The 23,131-nt window shown below is 52.5% G+C and overlaps 2 protein-coding genes across 3 annotated transcripts in view; both read right to left on the bottom strand.

Moving 5' to 3' along the window:
- CAPN5 (calpain 5) overlaps positions 1–23,131 on the bottom strand; it is a 97,137-nt gene that overhangs the window by 13,098 nt on the left and 60,908 nt on the right. For both annotated transcript variants that reach the window (XM_006264031.4, XM_019479390.2), the window contains exons 4-8: positions 6,875–7,083; positions 5,225–5,417; positions 3,191–3,384; positions 1,651–1,728; positions 459–654 (exon numbers count right to left, since the gene is read on the bottom strand). In XM_006264031.4, the coding sequence (XP_006264093.2) occupies positions 459–654; positions 1,651–1,728; positions 3,191–3,384; positions 5,225–5,417; positions 6,875–7,083 (870 nt within the window). The remainder of the gene's footprint in view (positions 1–458; positions 655–1,650; positions 1,729–3,190; positions 3,385–5,224; positions 5,418–6,874; positions 7,084–23,131) is intronic.
- Positions 13,154–16,518, bottom strand: OMP (olfactory marker protein). The gene has a single exon (XM_019479392.2). It carries the CDS (start codon positions 15,960–15,962, stop codon positions 15,483–15,485), a length of 480 nt encoding a protein of 159 aa, XP_019334937.2. The 5' UTR covers positions 15,963–16,518; the 3' UTR covers positions 13,154–15,482.

The following is a 23,131-nucleotide window of genomic DNA, read 5'->3' as shown; positions in this document are numbered from 1 at the left end:
GTCTTTAATGAACTTATCCTCCCATGAGATAAGGGAGAGCTGTTTCCTGAGGAAGCAATGATGTTCAGAGACTGAGGTCACGCAGGAAAGCTACAGCCCAGCGGGGACCTGGTGTCCAGGTCTCTCAAATGTAAGGTTAAAGCCGCACCTGCTAATCCATCCTTCTGCTCCCTGCCCAAGGGCTGTGCCTGTGTTAATTTGGGATGGAGACACCATGCCAAATCCTCATTGCTAGCTCCAAACAGAGCTTGCAGCACAGTAACAACAGCTGAAGAGATGCCACTGGAAGCCACGAAACTCTGATTGGAGCCCTATCTGGCTGCTTTGTTAGACAAAACCTTCCCATTGCGTCTGGCAGCCATTTCAGCCTTCAATCTCCTGGACGGAGCAGGCTCATATAACCCTTTGAGGTCCAAAGGTGACCTCCAGCAGGCGTCCCCAGCTCCCTGGCTCCGTACCTGGGGGTTCTGCAGGAAGGTGTCCTTGTGATTGATGCAGCCCCCGCTACGGTTCTTCAAGGGGTCGTCGTGTCTAGTCCAGGCCCCCTGCAGCACCGACTCTTCCCAGGTCTTGTGGATGCTCAGGTATGACGTGTTTATGAGCCGGCACTTGATGATGTCAGTGTAGTATCTGCAGAAGTCTTCAAACGTCATCCTACGACAAGAGTGAGAATGGGGGCCTGAGTCGCATGGGGTAGGTCAGCTGTGATACAGAGGCTGCCTCAAGTAGCTGAGGGTCTACAGCAAAACTATTACTGGTAGGAGCAATGAGAACTACCCTCTAGCTCAGGACTCTCCAACTTCTGAGTGGCTGTGGGCACATGCTGCACAGGCTTCCTGGGGTCCCCACCATGGGACCCCTGAACCTCCCTGCCGCACATGGCCCATGGACGATGCTCTGGACACCCCTGCTCTAGCTCTAGTGGTCGAGCCTGGCAGCTTTGGGACCAAAGGAATAGGGATCTCGTCCTGGTTCCCCATGCTTACGTACATTATCTACCCCCAGTATTATATACAGGGCACATGCATAAACAACTCTGCTGACCCTCTCAGAAGGCTCTGAACCCAGGGCACTAAAGATGGGGGTCTCCAAAGAGCTAAAAGGAGTTAGTTAAACAGCCAAATCCCCAAAGGACAATGAGCTGAAAACCTTGTTTCCAGCTCAGACACTAAAGAGCAGTGGTTCTCAACCTCATGAGACTGGAGGCCCCCTTGGAAAACATCAGCTTTTCGTTTTCATTCATTTTTTTTGACTAGGGAAAAATAAAAGAGCAATTCTTCTGTTGCAAATTGCTCAGGAGGACCACAATAGGGCAGAATGCTTTTAACACTATAAATTTATATGGGAAAACTGGGTTCAACCTTTAAATCATGCTGCACACCCAACAGTGCTAATACTGGTGTGGCACCCTGGCTGAGAATCACTGCGCTAGAGTGAGTCAAAGACACACACTGCCGAGATGAAGGCCTGACACGGTCCCTTGGAGCTATAAATCTGACTTGTCACTGGTGTCTGTAAGGCCTGGATGATTTTCCAGTCTCCCTTTGCTAGGTATGGCGGGTTCACTCCAGTTCAGTGGGAAATGGGTGGAAGTAACTTCTTACCCTGTCTTGTCCTTCACCATGTACAAAGCCCAATGGGGGGACTCACCAAAATTCTCCATCATCTTCCACCGTCATCCCCATCTTCTCTCTCTCGCTTTTGCTCACTTTTTTCCACTCTTCAGAGCTGTGGAGGGGAAGGGGACTGTTAATGTGAGTTTAAAAGGGTACAAATGGGCTGGGGTTCCCAGTGGTCAGCAGCCTATATAGTACATGCTGGTGCATCATAAGGGGTAGACCTAGGCCTATGAAAAGCTAACCTATTAGTGCATCCCAGGTGACAGAGAGCTGCTCCGGCAGGGCACAGAGGGGAATCTCAGGATGGCAGAAGGCTAGTGCAGCCTGGCTAGTGGCCGTGGCACTGTCAGCAGAGAGGGGTGGCACCACCGCCGGCACTTTTTGCAAGGGTGCACTGCCAATCTCAGGGGGTGCACATGCACCAGCGTGCACCCGCTATGTGTCGCCAATGACCCAGTGCCTCTGAGGAAGGCTTAAAAACCCCCCTGACACATGTAGCAGCAGGAGAGAGAAAAAGATCCCTCCCAGCCCCTTGTGGCAACCAGCTCAGCCCAGAAGCCTGGGAAATGCTAAGGAAATCCTATGCCTAGATCATCCCCAACCAGTGACTGTCCAACCTCTTCCTGAACACCTCCGTGATGGAGAGTCCACAACCTCCCTAGGCACCTACTGCACTGCCTCGCTCTTCTAACTGTTTAGTTCAGACTAGTGCTGCTGGCTAGGTCAGCTGCCAAGGATGAGGCTAACGATAAGAGGGTTCAGAGCTCACATTTCCCTCCACCCCTGTGTCTCGAACTCGGCTGGGTTTGCTGGTTGCGTCTCATGGAGGCTACCCACTCAGCCAGCTGTGGCAGAGGAGCTTGTAAATTCAAGCTGGGTACTATAGGATGACCTGGTAGAGCCCTGGCTGCAGCCTCAGCAGCATAAAGTTGTCAAAAAGTTGGTGGCAGAGAAAGACTCCCTGTGACCTGCCATCTCCATACCATTAACTCCCAGAGGAAGGGTGTCAGGGCTCAGGGAGTGATGGAGCTGGTTCATGGTTCTCCATCTGACCCCCAAACAGAACTGGGGTCTTCTGGGGTGTCATAAGCCAAGTTCAGCTCGGGATCATTTGGCTGGTCCATCATTGAAGGGCTTAACCCTGACTTAACCCTCTCCTTTCCACTCCCTCGTCACTTATAAACTGGCTGAAGATCTGACCCAAGCCTTGACGGACTAGACATGGTCTGAGAGGCTCCTGGTGTAGGAATAAGCTCTTCCCAATCCCATTGCAAACTGCTACTACAGCCACGAAGAGATCTACAGCAGTGGACCACTGGATAAACTGAACGTAATGTTGTTGGCTGAAATATCGCATAGAACTAGAAACAGTTTCCACTACCAAAAGACAACAAGTTTCCCAAAGTTTGTCAGTAAGGGCCCATCTCATCCACCTGCCAAGCCTCTTGTCTCACCACAGGCCCCACAAACATAAAGGGTTTGGCTAAGACTTGTCAGGGGTTGGGGAACCCCAACCTGTCCTAGGAAAGCTCACAGTCGCCTCCATGCAGCGTGGCCACCATCTTACTCACGTATCGCTCCACGGGCCGGTCCACTCCCGCTCCCCCCAGGGATTCCTCATACGGATCATGTCCAGCTTCTCCGATTTGAAGAAGGACAGCAAGCCATGGCCCAGACGCACCTTCCGCACATCCGTCACCGCGTAGGCATGGCCCTTCACCAGGCCACAGTCCAGGCGAGCTTCCATGTCAGCTGCTGAGGTCGCCTGACCAGGGGAAGACGCAGTCAAGGGAAAAACAGAAATGATTAGGACTTTGCACACTAGAAAAGTTATTTTTCTCTCTGTCGTGACCTGGATCTACCCTGGAGATCTTCAAAAGAAGACTGGACGCACACTTTGTTGGGGTTTTTGACCCCAGCAGTCTTTCCTGCCCACAGCAAAGGGGCTGGACCCAACGATCTCATGAGGTCCCTTCCAGCCCTAAACTTCGGTGAATCAGTGACAGAAAACCAGGCCACTATGAAGTCCAAGGTGGTTATATCTGGTCTGGCATGATAGTCATCATCACTAGCTCATCACCACTGGGGAGAGATGATGTTACCTGCAGTATTTGAGTTAGGTGGCTGGGGCACTACCAGGATTGCTGCTAACTAGGCTCTGTGGCCTGATGGGGCCAAGACTGGATGAATGGTGGAGGCTAAAACACCCTCATGCTTCAGGACAGGGCTGGGGTCAACTGGCTGGATGGGGTAAGGGCATCCTGAATGCCAACTTCGGGCCATGCAAGAGGACGCTCTTGATGCAGAAGGCGAATGCACACTCAGAGCTGCCAGTTCACCCCAGTTCATGGACTGAGTGCAAGCCGCTCTCATTCATTCACTGTCATATCACCAGCTTTCCCCATGGGGCTGCCAGGCTCTTTGTGCAGGGGCATCCTGGCTCCGGCACCTGCACACAGGATGAATGCTGACTCTTTGGGGATGGGCAGTCTGGGCTCCCTGTCCCTTGTCAGGGCGTGACTGTGGTCTCATGGAAGCCAATGCCAGCCGATTCCCAGCCTCTGCATAGGACAAGCCCTTGCCATGGGTCCCAAGCACACGGCTGTTGGCCGTCTCCCATCCAGCAGCGTTCAGGCCAACACAAAGCACAAGACGAGAGTTTCCAGATGACAGTGAGGGTCTAGATTCGCTCTCCAAGCTGAATGGCAACTTGCTGCACCTGAGACCCCTGTGCCAGCACTGCCCCCGGCATAAGGTGCTGCTCACGGGGGTAAGGGGCGGCCCACCAAAGCTGCCTACATGGTGTGGGCCACCAACACCATGCCCTGCACTTGCACCATGCCCTGCACATGCCACCAGATCTCCATGATCCCTAAACACCAGTGGATCTCCAGAAGGTTGCAGCTGCCTGCCAAGAGGCCTTTGTCCTCCCTCTGGGCCCTGAATCACCAGGATCTCCCAGGCCAGGGCTGCCTCCCTGGGGGCCCCTCCACAAAGGGGTTCCTGCAGTGCAAAGAGGACCATAGGGGCTGCCATAACATCACCTTGCTGTCTTCCTACATCTAGAGCAGGCTGTGCATGTGTGTCCCTGTGTGCATGTACCCACATGGGATTTTCTCTATCCCAAACTCTGGTCCTCTTTCTTCTTCACCCTCCACGGACAGATACCAGCCCCATGGGAGATGAGCCCCCTATGGTAGCCCAAGTAGGGGAGTGCCACTGAAGTAGCTGAAGGCCCCCCATGTGTGCATATGGCAGCTAAGGTTGCTGCCCCGCTGCGTTCAGCAAGCGCTGACACCTCCAGAGGAGGGAAGAAGGGAGACGGTAGGATGTCCGGTAGGGAATGACGTAACAGATAAATGCTGGGCACCGGGCTGGCTTCCCCAATAAACAGTATCAGACAGTAACCAAATTGGACAGTGAAGAGCTGACTTTGGAGGGACTGCAGCATCAGGCTCATATTTGGTCTACTGAGATTGCAAGCTCTTGGGAACAGGAACCCTCTTTCCATGTCGTGCATTCGGCGCCCAGCACGAGACCCAGACCCTGAACTGAGACCTCTCGCCTGGTCTGCAGTGCAATCACCGACACCCTCCATTCCTTACTTTGATGGAGCAGCTGATGAGCCCTCCCCGATTGTGCACCTTGAGCACACGCTCGAAGAGGAGGTTGCGCTTGGCTTCATCGTTGATGTAGTCCCCTTCGGTCAGGTCGATGGGCTCCGAGATGCCACCTGTAAAATCTACGAGTGCATCGGCTGTGTTGCCTCCATCGAGGGCCTCGTAACAGCCCGACAACCTGAGGGGAGGAAGCAGGGAAGGAGAAAAGGAGGTGGCCTGAAATCACACAAAGCTCACAGCAGGAGCAAGGAGAGGCCCAACAGTGTCGCTATAAACTGGGTTCTTCCCGCTTTATAGACTTGCTTGGCATAGTAAGCAGGCTGGAGAAGTGACTTTTTGCTGTGACTCTTCCTCCCTCCCTTTTACCCCAGGTCTAACTAAAAGACAGATCCCAACCAAAAACCACATGCCCATAACTAACAAAGCTGAGCCAACTCTTCACCAAAGGCTTCACCCCCATCCACCGGTTCAGCTGCTTTGAGCCTGTAGACACTTTTCAGGATGTGGATTGTCTCTTTCCATGGTTGCCTCAACCAGGCATAGTGGGACTCTGATCCCAGTGGGACTTTTGAGTGCGTCCATAATACAATAACAGTCTTTAAGAACCACCAGCCACCCCAGAGCTTCACTGAAAACTCCAAGCAACACTTTCCTGAAGTTTAGAAAAGTTTGGAGAATGTCCCTTGCCCTGTAGTTTTGAATAAATGGGATCTAGAGATAAGGCTGAAGTGTCCAGCTCAAGGGGAAATGACAAGCACAGGAGGTCTCACAACATATTTGAATGTTTGCAGGACCTGCAAAGCAGTTAAACTTTCTGGTCCCCATCTGAACAGCTGCCCTAGGCAAGTGTCTTCTCTTGTTGAACATTTCTAGTGAATTAATACCAACGCAAGACAGAGGTGTCTGTGGCATAGGAGTGGAGTCAGGAGGTCAGTTCTATCCACAGATGTTTTGGAAACCAAACAACTCAAACCAGTGTGAACTATGGTTGCTCAGAGCCTTTGCGAACCAAGAGAATGATACAGAGGCTCAGGCGTGCAAATTCAAAGATATGGACCTTGATCTCTTGAATCTCTCTTCATTTTGCAAACAGGAAAGTATAAGGTTTTTATATATATTTTTGCCATGGTTACATTCGTTAGGCCCTTGGAGATTTGTGATGTGGCCAGCAGCTCCTCCAACAGCTTCCATTCCAGTGAGTTCTCCTCCTCTTGCACGCTGGTGACGACCGGAGTGGAAGTTGTAGGTGCTTCCCCCAAACAGCAGGTGGTTTTTGATGGGTAGGTCTTCCTACATCCCAGTGCCAAGTGCCATAAAACCACAAGAAGAAATGCAAAAATCTAAAACGCTTGGTTCAGAGATGATACCTTTTATTCGACCAACTGGGAAACTGCAAAAAAAAAATCTAGATTTCTGCATTTCTTGTCTCAGACCAACACGGCTACCAACTGCATCCCATAAACCCACAAGGCACTATGGGCTGTCATGCAAAGAACACGGGAAAACACTGGACCTTCCCAGTACCAGAGCAGTACTCTAACCACTATTACCACTGCCTCCAATAGGGGTAAACACAGGGAGCACCCGCCACTGCTACCAGTCAGTCCCCGGGGTTACAGCCACCCATGTACCTACTTGGCATAGGCCTTTTCCACCAGTGCACACCAGAACTCGTTCTTGGAGTTGGAGTGGCAATAGATGAGCTGGTTGTGAAGCGTCGGCAGACGGTCGTCGATCACCACGTCCAGCCACTCGCCGAAGCGCCAGAACTGGAAGTGGAAAATCCCGGCGTAGCTCTCGGGCTTCTCGGGATTCCACTCCTGCTCCTTCCAGTCCGGGATGACCTGGGGGTCAAGGGAAGGGACAATCTGGTTACCTGCCTGTTATGGAAAAGCAATTCTTTGCTCCACCGTGTTAAGTGTGAAATGAATATCATTGCAAATGGGGGAGCAGGAGAGTGGGGGTCTCTGAATAGCCCACCTAGCCCAGGATCCCTTCTCAGCTCCTTGCCAAGGCTGAATGTGTCCACACGAGGGTGGAGCTGCCTGCAAACAGGCTCAACAGGGGCTGCAGCGGGTTCTTATAGCAAGGGTTTGTTACAAGGAAGTTTTGGCCCTGACTCCGGTGCGACGCCACCAGAGTCAGTGCAGATTTACACTGGTGGAAGAGAGGAGAATCAGGCCCCTGGCACCTGAATCCTATTTATTTACAGCATTATCTGGAAGGGCCCTGGAGCCACCCACTTAGCAGTATAATGTGCAATGCTGATGAGCCCTAAATAATGATGTCAATCTGATTAGGCCACAAGGACGAGAGGCATGGGGGGTCTTGGTGATAAGCACAGCCTCCACAGAGCAGCTCCACAGCTACTGCAGAGCTTGGGAAGGTGCCAGAGCCGATAGGAAAATGGCTCGAAGAATCATTAGCTTGATTAGTGGAACATCAAGAGCATTATAAAGGAGAGACAATCGTTACCGCCCGTGGAGTGATGAACAAGGAACCATTACATCGAATGACTTCCTCAGCTGCCTGATTACAGGGGTATAGGTTGTCGCCATTCAGGAAGAGCGCACACCAACTGCAGATGCGTCCTCAGCCTGATGAAGGGTGTTTATACCCAAAAGCTTGCAAAGAAGAATTTTTCCTACTATGTGAGTTGGTCTAATAAAAGATACCAGGTTTACCCAAATAACCTTGTCAGCTGCCTGAGGAAGTAATGCCCCTGTTGCCACACTGCGGAGCAGGAATCAAAGCAGGCTGCTTCTATTCTGGACAGAAAATCAGCTTCCCTGCTTAAAGGGTGCACCGCACCTTTGGGAGACTGATTTTTTGGGGAAAGGTGTGCATGGTATGCTAGTAAATACAGCGCCCTCTCTTCAGAACTCCTCATGTTTTCCACGGCGGCAGCAGAGGCCATCCAAATGTTGGTGTTAAGTGTTCATGGGAGTGGAGAGACACCTTGAGATATTAATGAGGCCATCAGTATGACAGTGCATCAGCTTAACTTGATCCCAGAATGAGCCCTGATCAATACAGACTGCACGACGGGAACACTGAGAACCGGGCGCTCTCAGAAGCACGGTACTTTCCAAGAGTGGCTTCTGCTAATAAAGATGCCTCTTTCTCCTTCTGGGAAGCTGCCAGCAAAGGATCAGATAGCACAGAGCAAAATCCCCCCATGAGTCTCTCTTGACTGCAGGCTGTGTTAATAAATTACCGTGGCATTAATCAACTCACTATTAATGCAGGCCCTGGGAACTGGTCAAAAGCTTAGCACGGATGGCTTTTCATGGCAGAGAGCAGCCAACCAAGGCAAGCGGATGTGTTAGCTCTGACACCTGCCTAATGTAAGTGCTGTAAGGAAACATCAAGGTTGGACACCTCCGTTTCCACCTCTTCGACCTAAAATACTAGTGAAAATATTCAGCACCATGAATTCAGCAGCAGCTTCATGGCATTGGGAGCAAGGCTGGGGACTCAGAGACCAGGAGGAACTTGGCCAGCTTTCCCAAGCAGCCCTCCCAATGTGCCTTGTCCCAAGCAGCCTTCCCAATGTGCCTTGCCCCAAGCAGCCTTCTCAATGTGCCTTGTCCCAAGCAGCCTTCCCAATGTGCCTTGCCCCAAGCAGCCTTCTCAATGTGCCTTGTCCCAAGCAACCTTCCCAATGTGCCTTGTCTCTGATCCACAGTGGCCACCTGTGAAGGGGAGAGGAGAGCTGAGGGCTCCAAGGCCAAAGTGGCTCCCGGTCTCTTAGATGATCAGGTCATCAAGTGGTTGTGACCTGGATGCTGGGACCTGGGCTGATGCTACCAACTGGGCTCACGCTGGGCCATGAATAGCTCTGATGTTGTGAAGGCCACTCACCGTAGCTGACTGGGGCTGACTGATCCAGTGACCCAGAGATGGAAGAGCGGTTTACCACCCAAAACAGTGCCAGGTTGACGTGGGACACTTGAAGGAGTGAGTGCTCCCAGAAACCCCAAACCTGCAGAAGGAGCCATTATGCACCTGGACATCACTTAATCTACAGGGAAGTCATTGTGAACTGCTCTCCTCCTCAATGCTGAGCTTTCAGAGAGCTGGTTTCAGCATCACTTGGGAGACCTCAGAAGAGCCTGTACTGACTGCCTGTGGTCAAGGCAAACAGCAGTCAGGAAATGTCACCCTGAAAGCCCAGTAGCGACCAACCCAACAGGGCCTGGATACAGGCGAGAAGCCAACACAGGATGAGTGTGCTTTCAGCTAAGTGGTGTGAGAAACACCACGGCACTTGCTTTTTGTGGAGGTGTGGGAACACGCTAATCAGCCAAGCAATAAAACAGTCCCCTGGGAAGCAGCGGATGGGAAAAGTAGTCATTTAAGAGCTGCAAATGGAGTCCTTGGCTTAGATGTGGTCTTCACAAAATTGTTTTGCTGGCACAGCGCTGTCGGAGAAAATTATCGCTCCCAGCACCACCACGACTCTCCTGGCAGCATCCCTCCATGCAGGGACAGCAGCATGGGGTACCTGAGTTTGCAATGCAGGTTGTGGCTTCCCCAGCCTGCTCCGGGGATCATTTACACCTGTGCAAAGCAGAAGGGGAAATCCTGGTAGCTAGACCCCTCCACTCACCACTTGCCTGCTTTGTTCCTGACGCCACATGGGCAGGGGGATGGGAGGGCAGGGGAGCGGAGGGTGATGGGTGTGCGGGGGGAGAACTGCGTTGTGATCAGGGTATCACCAGCAAAGCGCTGGGATGGAAAGTCAGTAGGACGCAGGCAGCTTGGGGGGATCTGGGGAGCCCAGGCCTGCAGTGCTGCGGTGTCTGCACTTGAAGGGATCCCTGCTGCATTGCTGCCGTTGCTCTCCAATGCGCCGAGGCATCGTGTCGGCAATGCTCAGCGTGCCAGCACCTCCGTGTAGGTCCCGGCTCTCCAGTGATGCCCTCGAATAGACACTCCCCTCCTCTCGGCTCCAACCTGCCATACTCCCCAACCCAGCCAGCCATACTCCCCTTATTCCATCTCAGCCTCACCCACTTGTGACCCTGTTTCCCCCCTTTCTACACCCCATATGCCTAGTATATTATCCTACTGCACAGCCCCCATTTCAGATCCCCCTCCCCAGCTTACTCCAACTTTGGACAGCTTCCATGAGACATTACGGGAGTCAATGTGGTATGTACCTGGAGGCTGGGGGCCAGGTGGACCTAGAGGGAGCAGAAACCAGAGGCAGACAGGGAGGCCTGTGCCCCTGCAGAGCTTTGGCACTGAAGCAGCAGCTGGGATCCTTGCGGCCCTTCTGTCATTACAGCGCGACACAGAGGGATTTGAGGACAAATCCCAGAGCAGCCTTAGCTGTGGAGTTGCTACAAACACCTCCAGCATCCAGGGTTAAGACTTGCTTAGTAACCAGGGCAGCCAGCAGTGCCCTGACACACACACGCAGTGTGCAAGGAGGGCTGTGGGCACACACACAGCTGGGGTCCAGCTGGTAAATGTGGAGGCATACCTCAAGTCATTTGCTACAGGAAGGTGGGCTGGAAGAGACACAAGACGGCTAGAGAAACGTAGTGGGAATGGTATGGGCAAGGCCTGCTGGGCCCTGCTTGGTTATCTGCAAGCAAGCTGAGGAAGTACGGGCTGGATGAATGGACTGTAAGGTGGATAGAAAGCTAGCTGGATCATCAGGCTCAGAGGGTAGTAATCAATGGCTCGATGTCTAGTTGGCAGCTGGCATCAAGTGGCATGCCCCAGGGGTTTGGTTCAATATCTTCATTAACAATTTGGAAGATGGGATGGAGTGCACCCCCAGCAAGTTCATGGATAACATCAAGCTGGGGGGAGTAGTAGATACACTGGAGGGTAGGGCTAGGATTCAGAGTGACTTAGATAAATTGGAGGATTGGGCCAAAAGAAATCTCATGAGGTTCAACAAGGACAAGTGCAAAGTCCTGCACTTAGGAGGGAGCAATCCCATGCACCGGTGCAGGCTGGGGGTGACTGGCTGGGCAGCAGCTCTGCAGAAAAGGACCTGGGGGGACAATGGACAATACGATGGGTATGAGCCAGCAGTGTGCCCTTGTTGCCAAGAAGGCTAATGGCATCCTGGGCTGCATTGGTAGGAGCGTTGCAGGCAGATCAAGGGAAGTGATTCTTCTGCTCTTTTCAGTACTGGTGAGGCCACATCTGGAGTCCTGTGCCCAGTTTTGGGCCCCCGCTACAGAAAGGATATGGACAAGTTGGAGAGAGTCCAGTGGAGGGCAATGAAGATGGTTCAGGGGCTGGGGCACAGGACTTATGAGGAAAGTCTGGGGGAGCTAGGCTTATTTGGCCTAGAGAAGAGAAGACTGAGTGGGAATTTGATAGCAGCCTGTAACTACCTGCAGGGCAGGTCAATAGAGGATGGAGATGGGCTGTTCTCAGCGGTGGCAGATAACTGAACAAGGAGCAATGGGCTCAAGCCACAGCAAGGGAGGTTTAGGTTGGATATTAGGAAAAACTAGGAGAGTGGTAAAGCACTGCAATGGGCTACCTAGAGAGGTGGTGGAATATCCAGCCTTGGAGGTTTTTAAGGTCTGGCTTGACAAAGCCTTGCCGGGGATGATGTAGTTGGGGCTGGTCCTGCTTCAAGCAGTGGGCTGGACTAGATGCGACCTCCTGAGGTCCCTCCCAACCCTAATTTTCTATGATTTTATAATTTGACCTACCCCTCAGCCCACACCCTGGAGCTCAGGGTCACCTAGGCCAACATATGCATCACCTGGGCCAACATATGCATCACCTGGGCCAACATATGCATCACTGACCTGCCATTCACCCTGGGACAGCCCCTCTATTCTCACCGTGACTTTGGCACAGTCAGAGAAGAGGCTGCTTTGGAGAGTTCACCCAGGAACCATGGGAATTAGCGAGTGCTGTGTGAACAAATCAGGTAAGTCACCTCCCCAGTCCCGGCTCTTTGGCTTACGGGGCTCCCAAAACCTGGACACGTGACCCTCCGTTTAGGATCAAGATTCCCAGCAGAAGGCGTGGGGTAAGTAAAGCAGGGATGCCGTCAATGTGAGTCCCCAGACCTGATCTTCAATGTGATCTTTTCCCACCCTCCCCGTTTAAAAAATTACCAATTAGGAGACAAGACATCTGTGACCCTGGAGAAATGATCCTGTGTGGAAGGAAGAATAACAGGATGTAATTTCCTACCAGCAGGTGAGGAGCAGGGCTCTCCCATGGGGAGCCCACAGCTCTGACGGGGAAGGTTTCACACGGGGCCTATCATGTGAGATCTGGGGAGAGTATGGGTGAAACCCTCCTCTGCAGAGGATTTGGACAAGGTCAAGGCCTTGCACGTGGCCAGATCCTCAGCTTGCATAAACTGACACACCTAGGCACTCACAAACACATACACTCACACATCAAAAAGGCCTAAACATCCAAATAAGCATCCTACACAGGGGCCAGCACCCTTTTTCAGGCTGCGGGCTGGTATAACTCAGCTCCAATCCAACATGGACCGCATATCTCCGATGGTGCATCAGTGGCAGGGGGGGGCTTTCCTCACCTCCCACTCCAGGGCCAGGCAGCTGGGAGCTGGAAGCTGTGCCCAGGCTGCAGCCAGGGCACAGGGGACTGGGGGGAGTGATGGCAGTGCAGATGCAGCTCCCAGCTGCCTGGCTCTGGTGTGGACTCATGGAAAGACCCTGGCACTAATGCACTGCTGAAACCACTCGACCTGTGTTGGGCTGGGAGAAGCACCGGTGGTGCAGGTGCAGCTGGAAGCTGTCGAGCCCCAGTGTAGCTCCTTGCTGCCTGGCACGAACATGAGCACAGGAGCGGGCATAGGCAAAGCTCCCCAGCTCTGCCAGCAGGACCCAGTGGCTCCGCGGGCCAGACATGGCCCATGGGCTGTGTGTTGCCAACCCCTGCTCTACACGATATGTTTACAAACTTTGTGATTTATTAGAGGGAGCCGGGAGGGGGGAAAAAAAAAAATCACCTAGAAAAATACTTGTGGGTTGAAACACATGGTGGCTTCTCCTTTATTGTGTATATGCTATGGGCATTTTAAACAGAGACATTGGGTCAATGGTAGACACACACAGTCTCTGCTGCAGAGGATCCATAAGGACAAGGCTTTTATATTGCACTGCACACACATGCACACCCAGCAGCGTGGAAGTCAATGAAGGAACAGCAGAGGACCCGTACAGAGCTGTGACCAGAGCATCAGTGACCAAGGCTTTGTAGTGGCTAGGGTGAGGAGGACAGGGTGAGGGTGACACTAGACACATAGTGGGTTTCTATTAGAAACTCACATAAAGCATAGCCCAGGGCTCCAGGACTAAAGATGGGAGGCTCCTCTTCCTGTCGATCGGGTGCACCCTTGCACAAGAGCCTGGCTGTGAACAGAGACAGGTGAGATGCAGAGCGGGAGACGAATGAATGCAGGCTGCCACCAAATTCTGCAGCAGCACAGGGGTGACCATGGACATGCTCCTGGTGGGACCAGTCTGCCTCCCAGCACTGTGGGGAATGCATCTCTTTGCAGCCCAGGACAGGTGGGGTAGCCCCAACATGCCTACCTCTCCAGCATGTTTCTGCCCCAAACCGCTGCCAAGAAATCCAGTGCTTCCTGCTCCACTTGCTTCCACTGTCGTCTGGCACAAAGTCCCAACCTCACTTTTGACAAAGGGGCGAACTCTTCCCCCTCCTTTACAGTGCAACTTTCCTATATCAGAGGAACCGCGAGTGATGAGGATGAAGCGGAGGTGGGTTTGTCACCACTGAGACCCTTCCGAGGTCTTGGTTTGCATGCAGAGTATATAGCTTTAGAACAACTCTTAATGCTGCGTCCTCCAAACACTTGCTCTCAGGTGCACCTTGATTGAGGACCAGGGGACCAGCAATAATGATCCTTAGCACTTCCCTAGACTTCCTGCACTTTTTGACAAAGGAGGGTAACATAGCACCACCCCCAATTTACAGATGAGGCAAACTGAGGCACAGAGCAGCCCACTGACAGCAGTATAGCCAGGAAAACCATGATCAACTGACTTCCAACCCTGCAGCCTTCCCTCTAGACCATGCAGCTTCTGTGGACACCTAGGACAAAGCTCTGTGCCTAGTTTAAGTGTTAGCAGGGGACTCTTTGGGACAGAAGAAGTGCCTTAGCCTATGGCTTGAAACATCCTGTCCAAAGTCACAGCACTGTACACCAGGTTATTAATTAATATAGCTCTCTGTGCTTTCATATACCTGTACTGTACATGCATGTATTCTACAAAGGGGGAGCACTGAAAAAGACTCACACCTGGGCCTGGCCTATAAAGGGTTATATATGTTCAGAAAACCTCTTGCTTCTGCTCTCAGAGTTTCTCCAGCTCTGGATGCTGTGGTGGATTGATTTTCCAAATGATTTCAGCTAGGAAAATCCCCAGGCAGTAACAGTGCTCTGCTTGTGTCCCAGTAATGCAAAGGCAGAGAGAGGCGCTTGCTGCTTGCAGGGAAGAGATGAGCCACTGAGATTAACAGCAGGCTAAATCCTCAAGTTCTCGCCCAGGGCTGGACCACCGGGTCTGCACAGCTGTCCTGGGGCTCGGGGTGCATTCATTTCATGGGTGATAGGAGACTCCTTTTGAGCCTGATGTTCAGAGAGGCAGAGCCCTGCAGCTCCAGCGGAAGGCAAAGCAAACCCTGCAGATGCTTCACGGGACTCAGGGAGGCATCTTGGAGAATAGTGTCCCCCCAAATAAAATCACTCAACACTTGTGCAGAGGCTGGCTTTGAGCTTCAAATGCAAAGTACTGCTCTCCCTGGGGCCGTCCCTTTCTTCACAGGGCTATCGGGTGGATGGGACTTGGAGTATTTTCACTGGACCGTGGCTGGCTGAGATGGAGCAACCAAACAAGCGTGCCTGCTCCTCGCTCGGCCGAAGAGCTTGCAGGGCTGAACTCTAGTGTGCAACACGGTGCCCGAAGGCTCCCAAAGCAAGAGCCCGCTCCATCACATCAGCTGCAAGCTGCGGCACGCACCAGGGGGCATTGCTCCATGGGCATGTGGGTGGGGGATCCACTTTACTGTTACTTGGCTAATCTCAACATGATAAAGTCAGCTGCCTGTCAACGGGACACCGGTTCTTGTGGTGCTGTCCCTTTCATAAAAAAAAGAAGTGACTGATCAAAGCAAAAAGAAAGAAACACGGAGGGAGAGATCCCAGGCGGGGGCAAGGAGGCACCGGGAGTTGCCCAGGATGGGTGGTGGGGGATCAGCCTTTGAATATGATGGAGCATTTGAGGTGGGTGGGTTCGAGGCCATCGGCGAAGGCCAGCAGGAAGTACATCACCTTGCGGATCTTGGCCAGCTCGTTCAGCCTTTCCCCGAACTCCTGGGCGTCTGCCTCGTTGTACTCCACCTCCTTGCCCCCCGGCTTCTTCCAGAAGATGCCAGCCGGCTCCAGCAGCTGCCGGGTCATGAGGTTGGTGAGGTCGGGGGTCCAGTGCTGGGAGATGCCCGCCACCGTGACCTTGCCGGGTTTCCCCAGCCGGACCCTCCAGCGGAGGAAGCGCAGGTTGTGCTGGCGGACGAAGTCCACCCGGTAGACGTACTCGTGGAGCCGCAGCAGCTTCTCGCCGTCCTGCGGCCGCTCGTTCCTCTGCTGCAGGCTCTGCACCCGCAGCCGCATGCACTTGGTGAGCTGCTCGTCCAGGACGAAGGGCAGCTCCAGGTCCGAGGCGTCGGCAGCCATCGCCTCCGCTTCTCTCCTCCCCGGCTAACTTCTCGGCAGCGTCTGACTCTCCGAATGGGCTGCCCTGGGGAAAAAAATGCCAGCCCAGAGCTTCGGCGCCCCGCCTCGCCGCTCCCAGCGGTGCTAGGCAACCCGGGTCAATGATGCAAAGAGCCCTGGGGGGTTTCCTCTGGGTGCCCTCTCGTCTCATTTGCAGAGGAGGAGCAGATCCTGCCACCGCTCGCTAATCTATAGGGAAGGGATCTCTGATGTCAAGCTCCCTGACAACCGCTCCCGTGCAAGCTGGAGCACAGTTGTTTATAGTGAATCGAGGGCTCTTGCAGCCAGGCCACCGTGGCAAAGCTGGGGTGGGGGGGAGGCAGGATGCCCCATCCGCTCTTGCCCTGCGAGCAATGAAATCTGGAAACGAAGCCCTGTGCCCGTGTCAATGAACGGGCCCGAGGAAACTGGGATCAATGTTGAGCGCGGCCCTAAGGTGGCTTCATTGCTTCAAAAGACTCATGGGTATAGGAAGGGCTGGCAAAACTGGAATGACCGAGTCTGGAGAAGATTGGGGGGGGGGGGGAGTTGATAGTGGTCTTCAAATACCTGAAGGGTGGTTACAAAGAGGGTAGGAATAGCTGGTTTTCTGTAGCGGCAGGGGACAGGCTATGAAGTAATGGTTTTAAATTGCAACAGGAAATTCAGGTTGGACATTAGGAAAGGCTCTCTCGGTACGAAGCGATTCAGCAATGAAACAGGGTACTAGAGAAGCTGTGGAGTCTGCATCCTTGGAAGTGTTTAAGAGCAGCTTAGTTGAGCACTTGGCTGGGGTGGTTTCGACAGGAATGATCCTGCCGCAATCCAAAGGGTGGACGTGCTGCCCTCCTGAGGTGCCTGCCAGCCCCATCAAGCCAGGATCCTGATCTTCAGGACTTTGCCCACGTGGGTGGGAGCAAGTGCGCCGGCTCCATGCTCTGTGAACATCACGGGACAGTCCTGATGCCGATGAGTCTGTCCTGTCCCATTGTGGGACAATCAAAGGGCCCGCATTTCAAACATCGGAGCAGTGTAGCGTGTGACAGAAACATGGGGCACGGTATCACCATGCAGGATACCACAGCCTCACATCCTAGTATTATCAGCTCATTACTCACTAGGGCTGTGCAAAACACCATCATTTCGTTTCGACTCCCATTTCACCGTTTCAACGGGACGGTGTTTCGTTTCACTGTTGCGTTTTGTTTCGAAGCACCGTCCCATTTCGTTTCGTCGAAACTGCTTCGACGTGTTGCCTATAGGCTATCATGGGGAATTACAAAAATGCCTAAGACGTTGTCCTTTCTTGCCCGATTTAGATGAAAATTACAGGGATCGTATAGACCCTTCTGAGGGCATGAAGTCTGCCAAGTTTCAAGGAGATAGGTGCAGAGGTTTCTTGGAAACTGCACCTCAAACTGCAAAAAGCAAAACTCGTGACACTCGCCGGCCGGCGCGCAGATTCAGGGAGGGCTGCAGGGCTGTGCTGGACTCCTCCTGGCAGCGCGGGCCCTCGGATCTGCATCGGATGACAGGAAGCTGCTGCTGCCACCTGGGACTGGCGCTGGGCGCATCCTGCACCCAGCACCAGGAGAGACTGAGGCTGCTGCTGGCCTTAGGCAGCAGCAGCAACCTCCTGTCATCCAGCCCAGTGGCAGGAGGCAGGGGAGAGCCAGGGCTGCACTCCCAGTGGCTCTGCAGCCCTATGGAGCTCAGCACGGCACTGGGAGGTGGAGCACAGCCCTGGCTCCCTCCTGCCTCCCGACACTGAGCTGCTTCGAAACTCAAAACCTTTCTGTCATATTGAATGTAATATTTGAATGCTTATAATAAATGCCCATTAGCCAGTTTAGGAAAAAAGCAAGGTTCATCTTCTTATCTAGGCCATTGTTTTGGCCTATGTGCAGAAGGTCCTGGTTCTTGAATTTTATCTTTAGAGGCCTTTAACAAAGTTAACTTAAAAACGACCCTTAAGCAAACATCCCGAGAGATCAAATTCTAGGGGCTTTTGAACAGGTTGGAAAGAGAGGTCACTGCAGTGGTGTGGAAAATCCCCCAAAGAAACTGAACAGTCAGTGGACACAAACTGATTGCCAAGCAAAAGAACCTGTAAAGTAAGATCCGAGCCCAAATTTGGGAGTAGTGACAGGTTTGGGTAGGAGGGGCCCAAGACGGCAACTCACCCAATAAAACCTGTAACCTACTGTCCCAATTTGGAGGTAACCTCACTTGCAGAACAACGAAGGAAGAATCGCAAATGTAGGCCGGATCAGACCAATCACCTGAACCACCCTCTCCATGAACACGAATCTCTTAGTTCACGCTGAAGCCTGAGTGGGACCGAAGGAAGGGGACTTGTTCCTATCACTTCTGAGGCCAGCCCATTGAACCGTACTACTGAGGCCAACCCATTAAATTGTACTACTGAGGAATGAAACCATATCTAGGTGTTCGGCTTCTCTGAATTGTAGGATTGTAAGTATAATATAGTAATAACTTTTCTGGGTCAAATTATATAGTTAGTTGTAATTGTAATTGTTTTAAAGAAGTGCATTTGGAGCATTGTTTCTGATACATGTAGTTATTGTGTTCTTAATGTTTGTGGTATTTCTTAAAGCTAAACAGTGTTATATGCGTAACAAAGAAATTTAAAATAAAATTGTGTTGTATGAATTAAGTGTGCAATCATTGTGAAATCGTGCAAGTAGCTAACTACTCCCCCAGCCAGTGCATCAAACAAATCAGTAAGTTGTGTGGGATCTTCTCTATTCCATAACTCACTAGAGACAGTTTCAAGTGCCCTCATTTAATTTCCAAGCCGTTTTGAAGCTTTTCGCTTGATTTCGAATTTGCTGTTTCGAGCTCGAAGCAGCTTCGAAACGAAACACTTGCAAAGCCCTACTACGCACAATGCTGACATGCAGCCATGCACCAGCATCACTCCACCCTTCATCATTCGCCACTGGACCAACAGGGCAAAAGTGCTCTCAGATCCTATTAATAAAGAATAAAAAAAAAAGGAAAAGAATAAGAAAAACAATCAAGAGCTCGTGCGTGAAAAGCCACCGAGACTGGGAGCTCAAAGTCCTGCATCATGTGACCGTGAACACTTTGGAGAACGTCATGTTTTCACTATGTAAAAGAGCCAGGACCAGACGTGAGGTCGAAGAAACCAGCCCCTTTTCTGCTGTTTGCTCCGCTGGTGTGCTAGCACATAAACAGCTTTCGCAGCAACTTTTCAACCAGCCAGGGGTTTGCAAGTTAAATGTGTATTTGATTACCCTGGAGAAAATGCCATAGCTGTGCTGTGCACAGTAAAGGCACAAGGACTTTGCAGAGTGATCTGAACTGCCACTGGTCTTTTACCTCCTCACTTGTCAATGAAACAGGGCAGGACACGGTGGGTCAGAGTGGGGACTGTGCTGGTCCGGAGCGTTTCCCCTGCCCGGCACTGAGATTTCAAGCTACAAGCAATAGTTAAATAATGCAGCGGCAGCATTCGGAGTGCTGCTCTTGCTAGAGAGTTGCTCTTCCCCCCACAGCGCACCCCTCGGCGAGGGTTTGAACATGACCCTGTGCTGAATCCTAGTCCAACTTCCACTGAGCAAACCCCTGAGCTCCTCGACACATCAGCCACAACCCCCGTCCTGTGGACATGCCAGTGGAGGAAAGGGAAGTGCCAGGCAGGACATTCACGGCGTCCCCTCTTGGAGCTGAATGTGGGACAATCTGACCGGACACAGGATCCTCCTCATGAAGTGGCCAAGAGGTCGGATGCCAGGCCCCCTGGCATCCATAGAAAGCCATCTCAGGGGCATGTGCCACCCCAGCACAGATGCATTAGACTCACTTGACTAGTTTCCCCCCAACTAAATGCTCCCAGCCCCTTGAAGACACAGAGGGAATCCACCGAGGAGCTAATGCAGGGATTCTTCCCTACCAGGGTGCCAGGGCACTCTGGGGTGCCACCAGATCCTTTGAAAGGTGCCCTGATCTGTGAGGACATAAGCAGATAAGCTAAGCACATAAGTGCAGGCTCAGGTTTGTCCTTGCCTGGCCCCTTCGCAAGGAGCTAAGCACCTGTAATTTATGAATTAGCTTTTGAAATTGGTTGACGCTCAATTCACAAAAGCTACGGAGTTGGGGGGACCTTGAGTCCCATGAGGTTGAGAGCCACTGAGCTAATGCCACCATGGGCCGATATTCCTGTAGGGCTTTGCGGGAAGAGGTGCATCCGATACCCTTTTCCAACCTTCCTTATTCTGGTCAACCAGCGTTTCGGTAGCGTTCATCACAGCAGCCCCCAGTACCAATGCACGCACGGGGCTGCTGCTCGCCCCAGTCACCGCGGCTCTCTACCCGCTGCTAGGAGGAGAAACCCCGGGGACTCAAAGGCACGTGGCGCATGACACATGCACTCTGCCAAGGCAGAGGATGAGTCGGAAGCTGCTTCCCAATTACATCCATAACAGGCCTCTCAGGGACCTGGGGGGAGGAAAGGAAAGTGCATGAAATGCCAGTCTCTGGGGGAACACGCAGTGCTGCTCCATCTTGTTCCTTTGGAGGAATTCGTCCCCCAGTTCAGCCCCATCGAAAAAACTCTGTTTATCGGTCCTCTCAAAACCCAGGGAGGTGCAGACATTTTCCACCCAATCTAAAATAGTTGTGGGCGCAGGAGGTCCAGTTCTGGTCTCTCGGGCTTGGAGGCTGTCAAGACCCGGCTAGACAAAGCCTTGGCTGGGATGCTCTAGTTGGGGATGGTCCTGCTTTGAGCAAGGGGTAGGACTAGATGATCTCCTGGGGTCCCTTCCAACCTTCATTTTCTATGATTTCATGATTTTCTATGATTTTAAACCAGGCCCAGTGAGATCAATGGAGTCAAACCAGTGTTGGGGCAGAATCTGGCCTGAGACCCCCAACCTGTTCCTTCGGTGACCTTGACTATCTAGGTGAACATTTCCTCATACCCTGGAGCCTAGATCCGGGTGGGTTTCTTTTGAGACAAAACGGGTTGCCAGCTTGTTGGTTAAGTGCACAAGCCACTTAAATGTATTTAGTCTGTAAATTAATGGTACAGTACTCCATTAACTGCCCCAGACACAGCGAAGGGGAAATAGCTCGAAGTGCTGCTATTAGCAGCTTTGAAAATGATGGGAACTACTCGGTGTCTCATACTTACTGCACATTGCCCGCAGGTCACGAGCGGTTGTGCTGATTTTGGGAGGAGCATGGAGCAAGGAAGCACTCAATGTAAGGCAGTGATTATCAGCCAGGGTGTTGCAGTACCCCAGGGTGCTGCACGATCCTTTTAAAGGAGCCATTAAAAGGTATGCATATAAACACCTACCCAATTCACAAGATAAAGCCAGAGATTTCAAACAGGACTCTGCAGCGTCAAAAATACTCTGACCTCTTGCGGTCTTCCTGAGCTCCTTGCAACAGAGGAACTGCTCTATCATTTTTACATCGTCAAGCAATGAGCATAAACTTCGAGATGGCATTTTCCAAGGGGTGCCTCAAGTCTCACGTGGCATGCCTTTAGCACAGCAAAGGGTGCCCTGAGTCTGAAAAGGTGGAGAATATGGTGTGCCGCTTGTGGCATTCAAATGCCAGTCCTAGGGAAGTGGTCCTTGCTCCTACCTTGGGTAAATTCAAAAAGAAGTTGGACGAACACCTGTCTGGGGTTGTGTGATCCCAGCGTGTGCTCCTGCCAGTGGCGGGGAGTCAGACTAGCCCACTGATGACAATGGTTATTGTCTCCTTAGGTCTCCGCAGCCACTTTGGTCCCCACGCGCTCTCTTAGGCACGGCAATGCTCCTAAACCCATAGCCCTGGCTTACAGAAAACAATGGCAGAGCACTTGCCATAGGGAGATCTCAAAGCACCTGACATCGGCATTGTTTCACAGATGGGGAAACTGAGGCAGAGGTGGGCACTGTCATTCAACAGGCCACTAGCAGAGCTAAAAACAGTGGCTAGGTCTCCTGCGTTTCAGCCACATGGGCATCCCACGCCACAGGCTCCTCTGGCACCCCAAGCTGTCACAGCCGTGGCACCTGGGGCAGGAAGCAGAAGCTGGAGAAGGGGGGAGCCCGGAGACAGTGGCTGCTGCTGCAACCAGGGCAATAGGGGTGGCCAGGCGAGAACCTGGGGTCAAAGATTAACCCCTCACAGGCCACATATGACCCGTGGGCTGCCAGCTGGACAGCTCTGGGCTAAGCCACATAAAATTGATTAAGGGTGATGGGTTCCCCTCTTGTTCTGCAAGCCTTTCTAAAAAGGATGCCTCAACCAGGCCGAGTCAAATTCTAGCAACCTTGTGATACACCCAAGGTCAGACAAGAGGATCCAGTGCTTCCTTCTGGCCTTAAAAACCTGGATTCTCACTAAGGTGTGAATCTGGCCAGATCCCCTAATGGCTACAACCCGGTCCAGGTTACTAGGAGGAAGAGGATGCTAGCTGCTGCCCCAGGCTTGAAAACAATCCTGTCCAAATAAAAAGAGGATAAAAGCAGCAGGTAGGCAGGAGCCCCGGGGAATCGCTGGCTTGGAAAATGATGAGCTACCAACGCACACAACACAGCGCGCCAAGGGAGGAGTTGCGGTGAGACCGGCGAGCTGAAATAATGAGCTCTCTAATGGGCCCCAGTCCTGGTCGATCGGCATCCTCCAGGGCAGGGCTGGAAGTGAATGGCAAAGGGGAAATGAGGTTGGTACAGCGCTTAGCCTCCTCCAAGCACGTTTGAAACAACAACAAACAGCAGGGATCTTGCATCACACAGAAACGGGCCTGAAAGGCTGGGAGATGGAGGGGAGAAAAGTCCTCGCTGACGGTCCAGAGCGCACCCAGTTCTCAGACCACAGAGAGCCCGCACGGGACCGCAGCTCTTGAGCCTGCTTCAAATACGAACCCCCAAAGCAGAGCGCTGGCTCGCTTGGTGCTAGCGGGCTCAGCCGACCTGCTTGGAGCAGGTCTAACCAGGTGTTAAACGGCAAGCGTCGAGCCTGGGCTGCTGCATCAGAAGAAAGGTGAGATCAGTGGAAACCTTAAGCTTCACTGGGCTTTGAGCAGACTCTTACCCAGCACATCCAGTCCTGCAGCAATGAGGGCCCGTTCAGCTCTGCCGCTTAGTCTATATTGCACAAACCCC

The sequence above is a fragment of the Alligator mississippiensis genome, chromosome 1 (genome assembly GCF_030867095.1).
Source record: "Alligator mississippiensis isolate rAllMis1 chromosome 1, rAllMis1, whole genome shotgun sequence".
Lineage (NCBI taxonomy): Eukaryota > Metazoa > Chordata > Crocodylia > Alligatoridae > Alligator > Alligator mississippiensis.
This window is presented reverse-complemented; position numbering and strand designations above follow the sequence as displayed.

Bases quoted from the DNA above. Each gene is read 5' to 3' on its own strand.
- OMP (XM_019479392.2), bottom strand. From the start codon at position 15,962: ATGGCTGCCGACGCCTCGGACCTGGAGCTGCCCTTCGTCCTGGACGAG.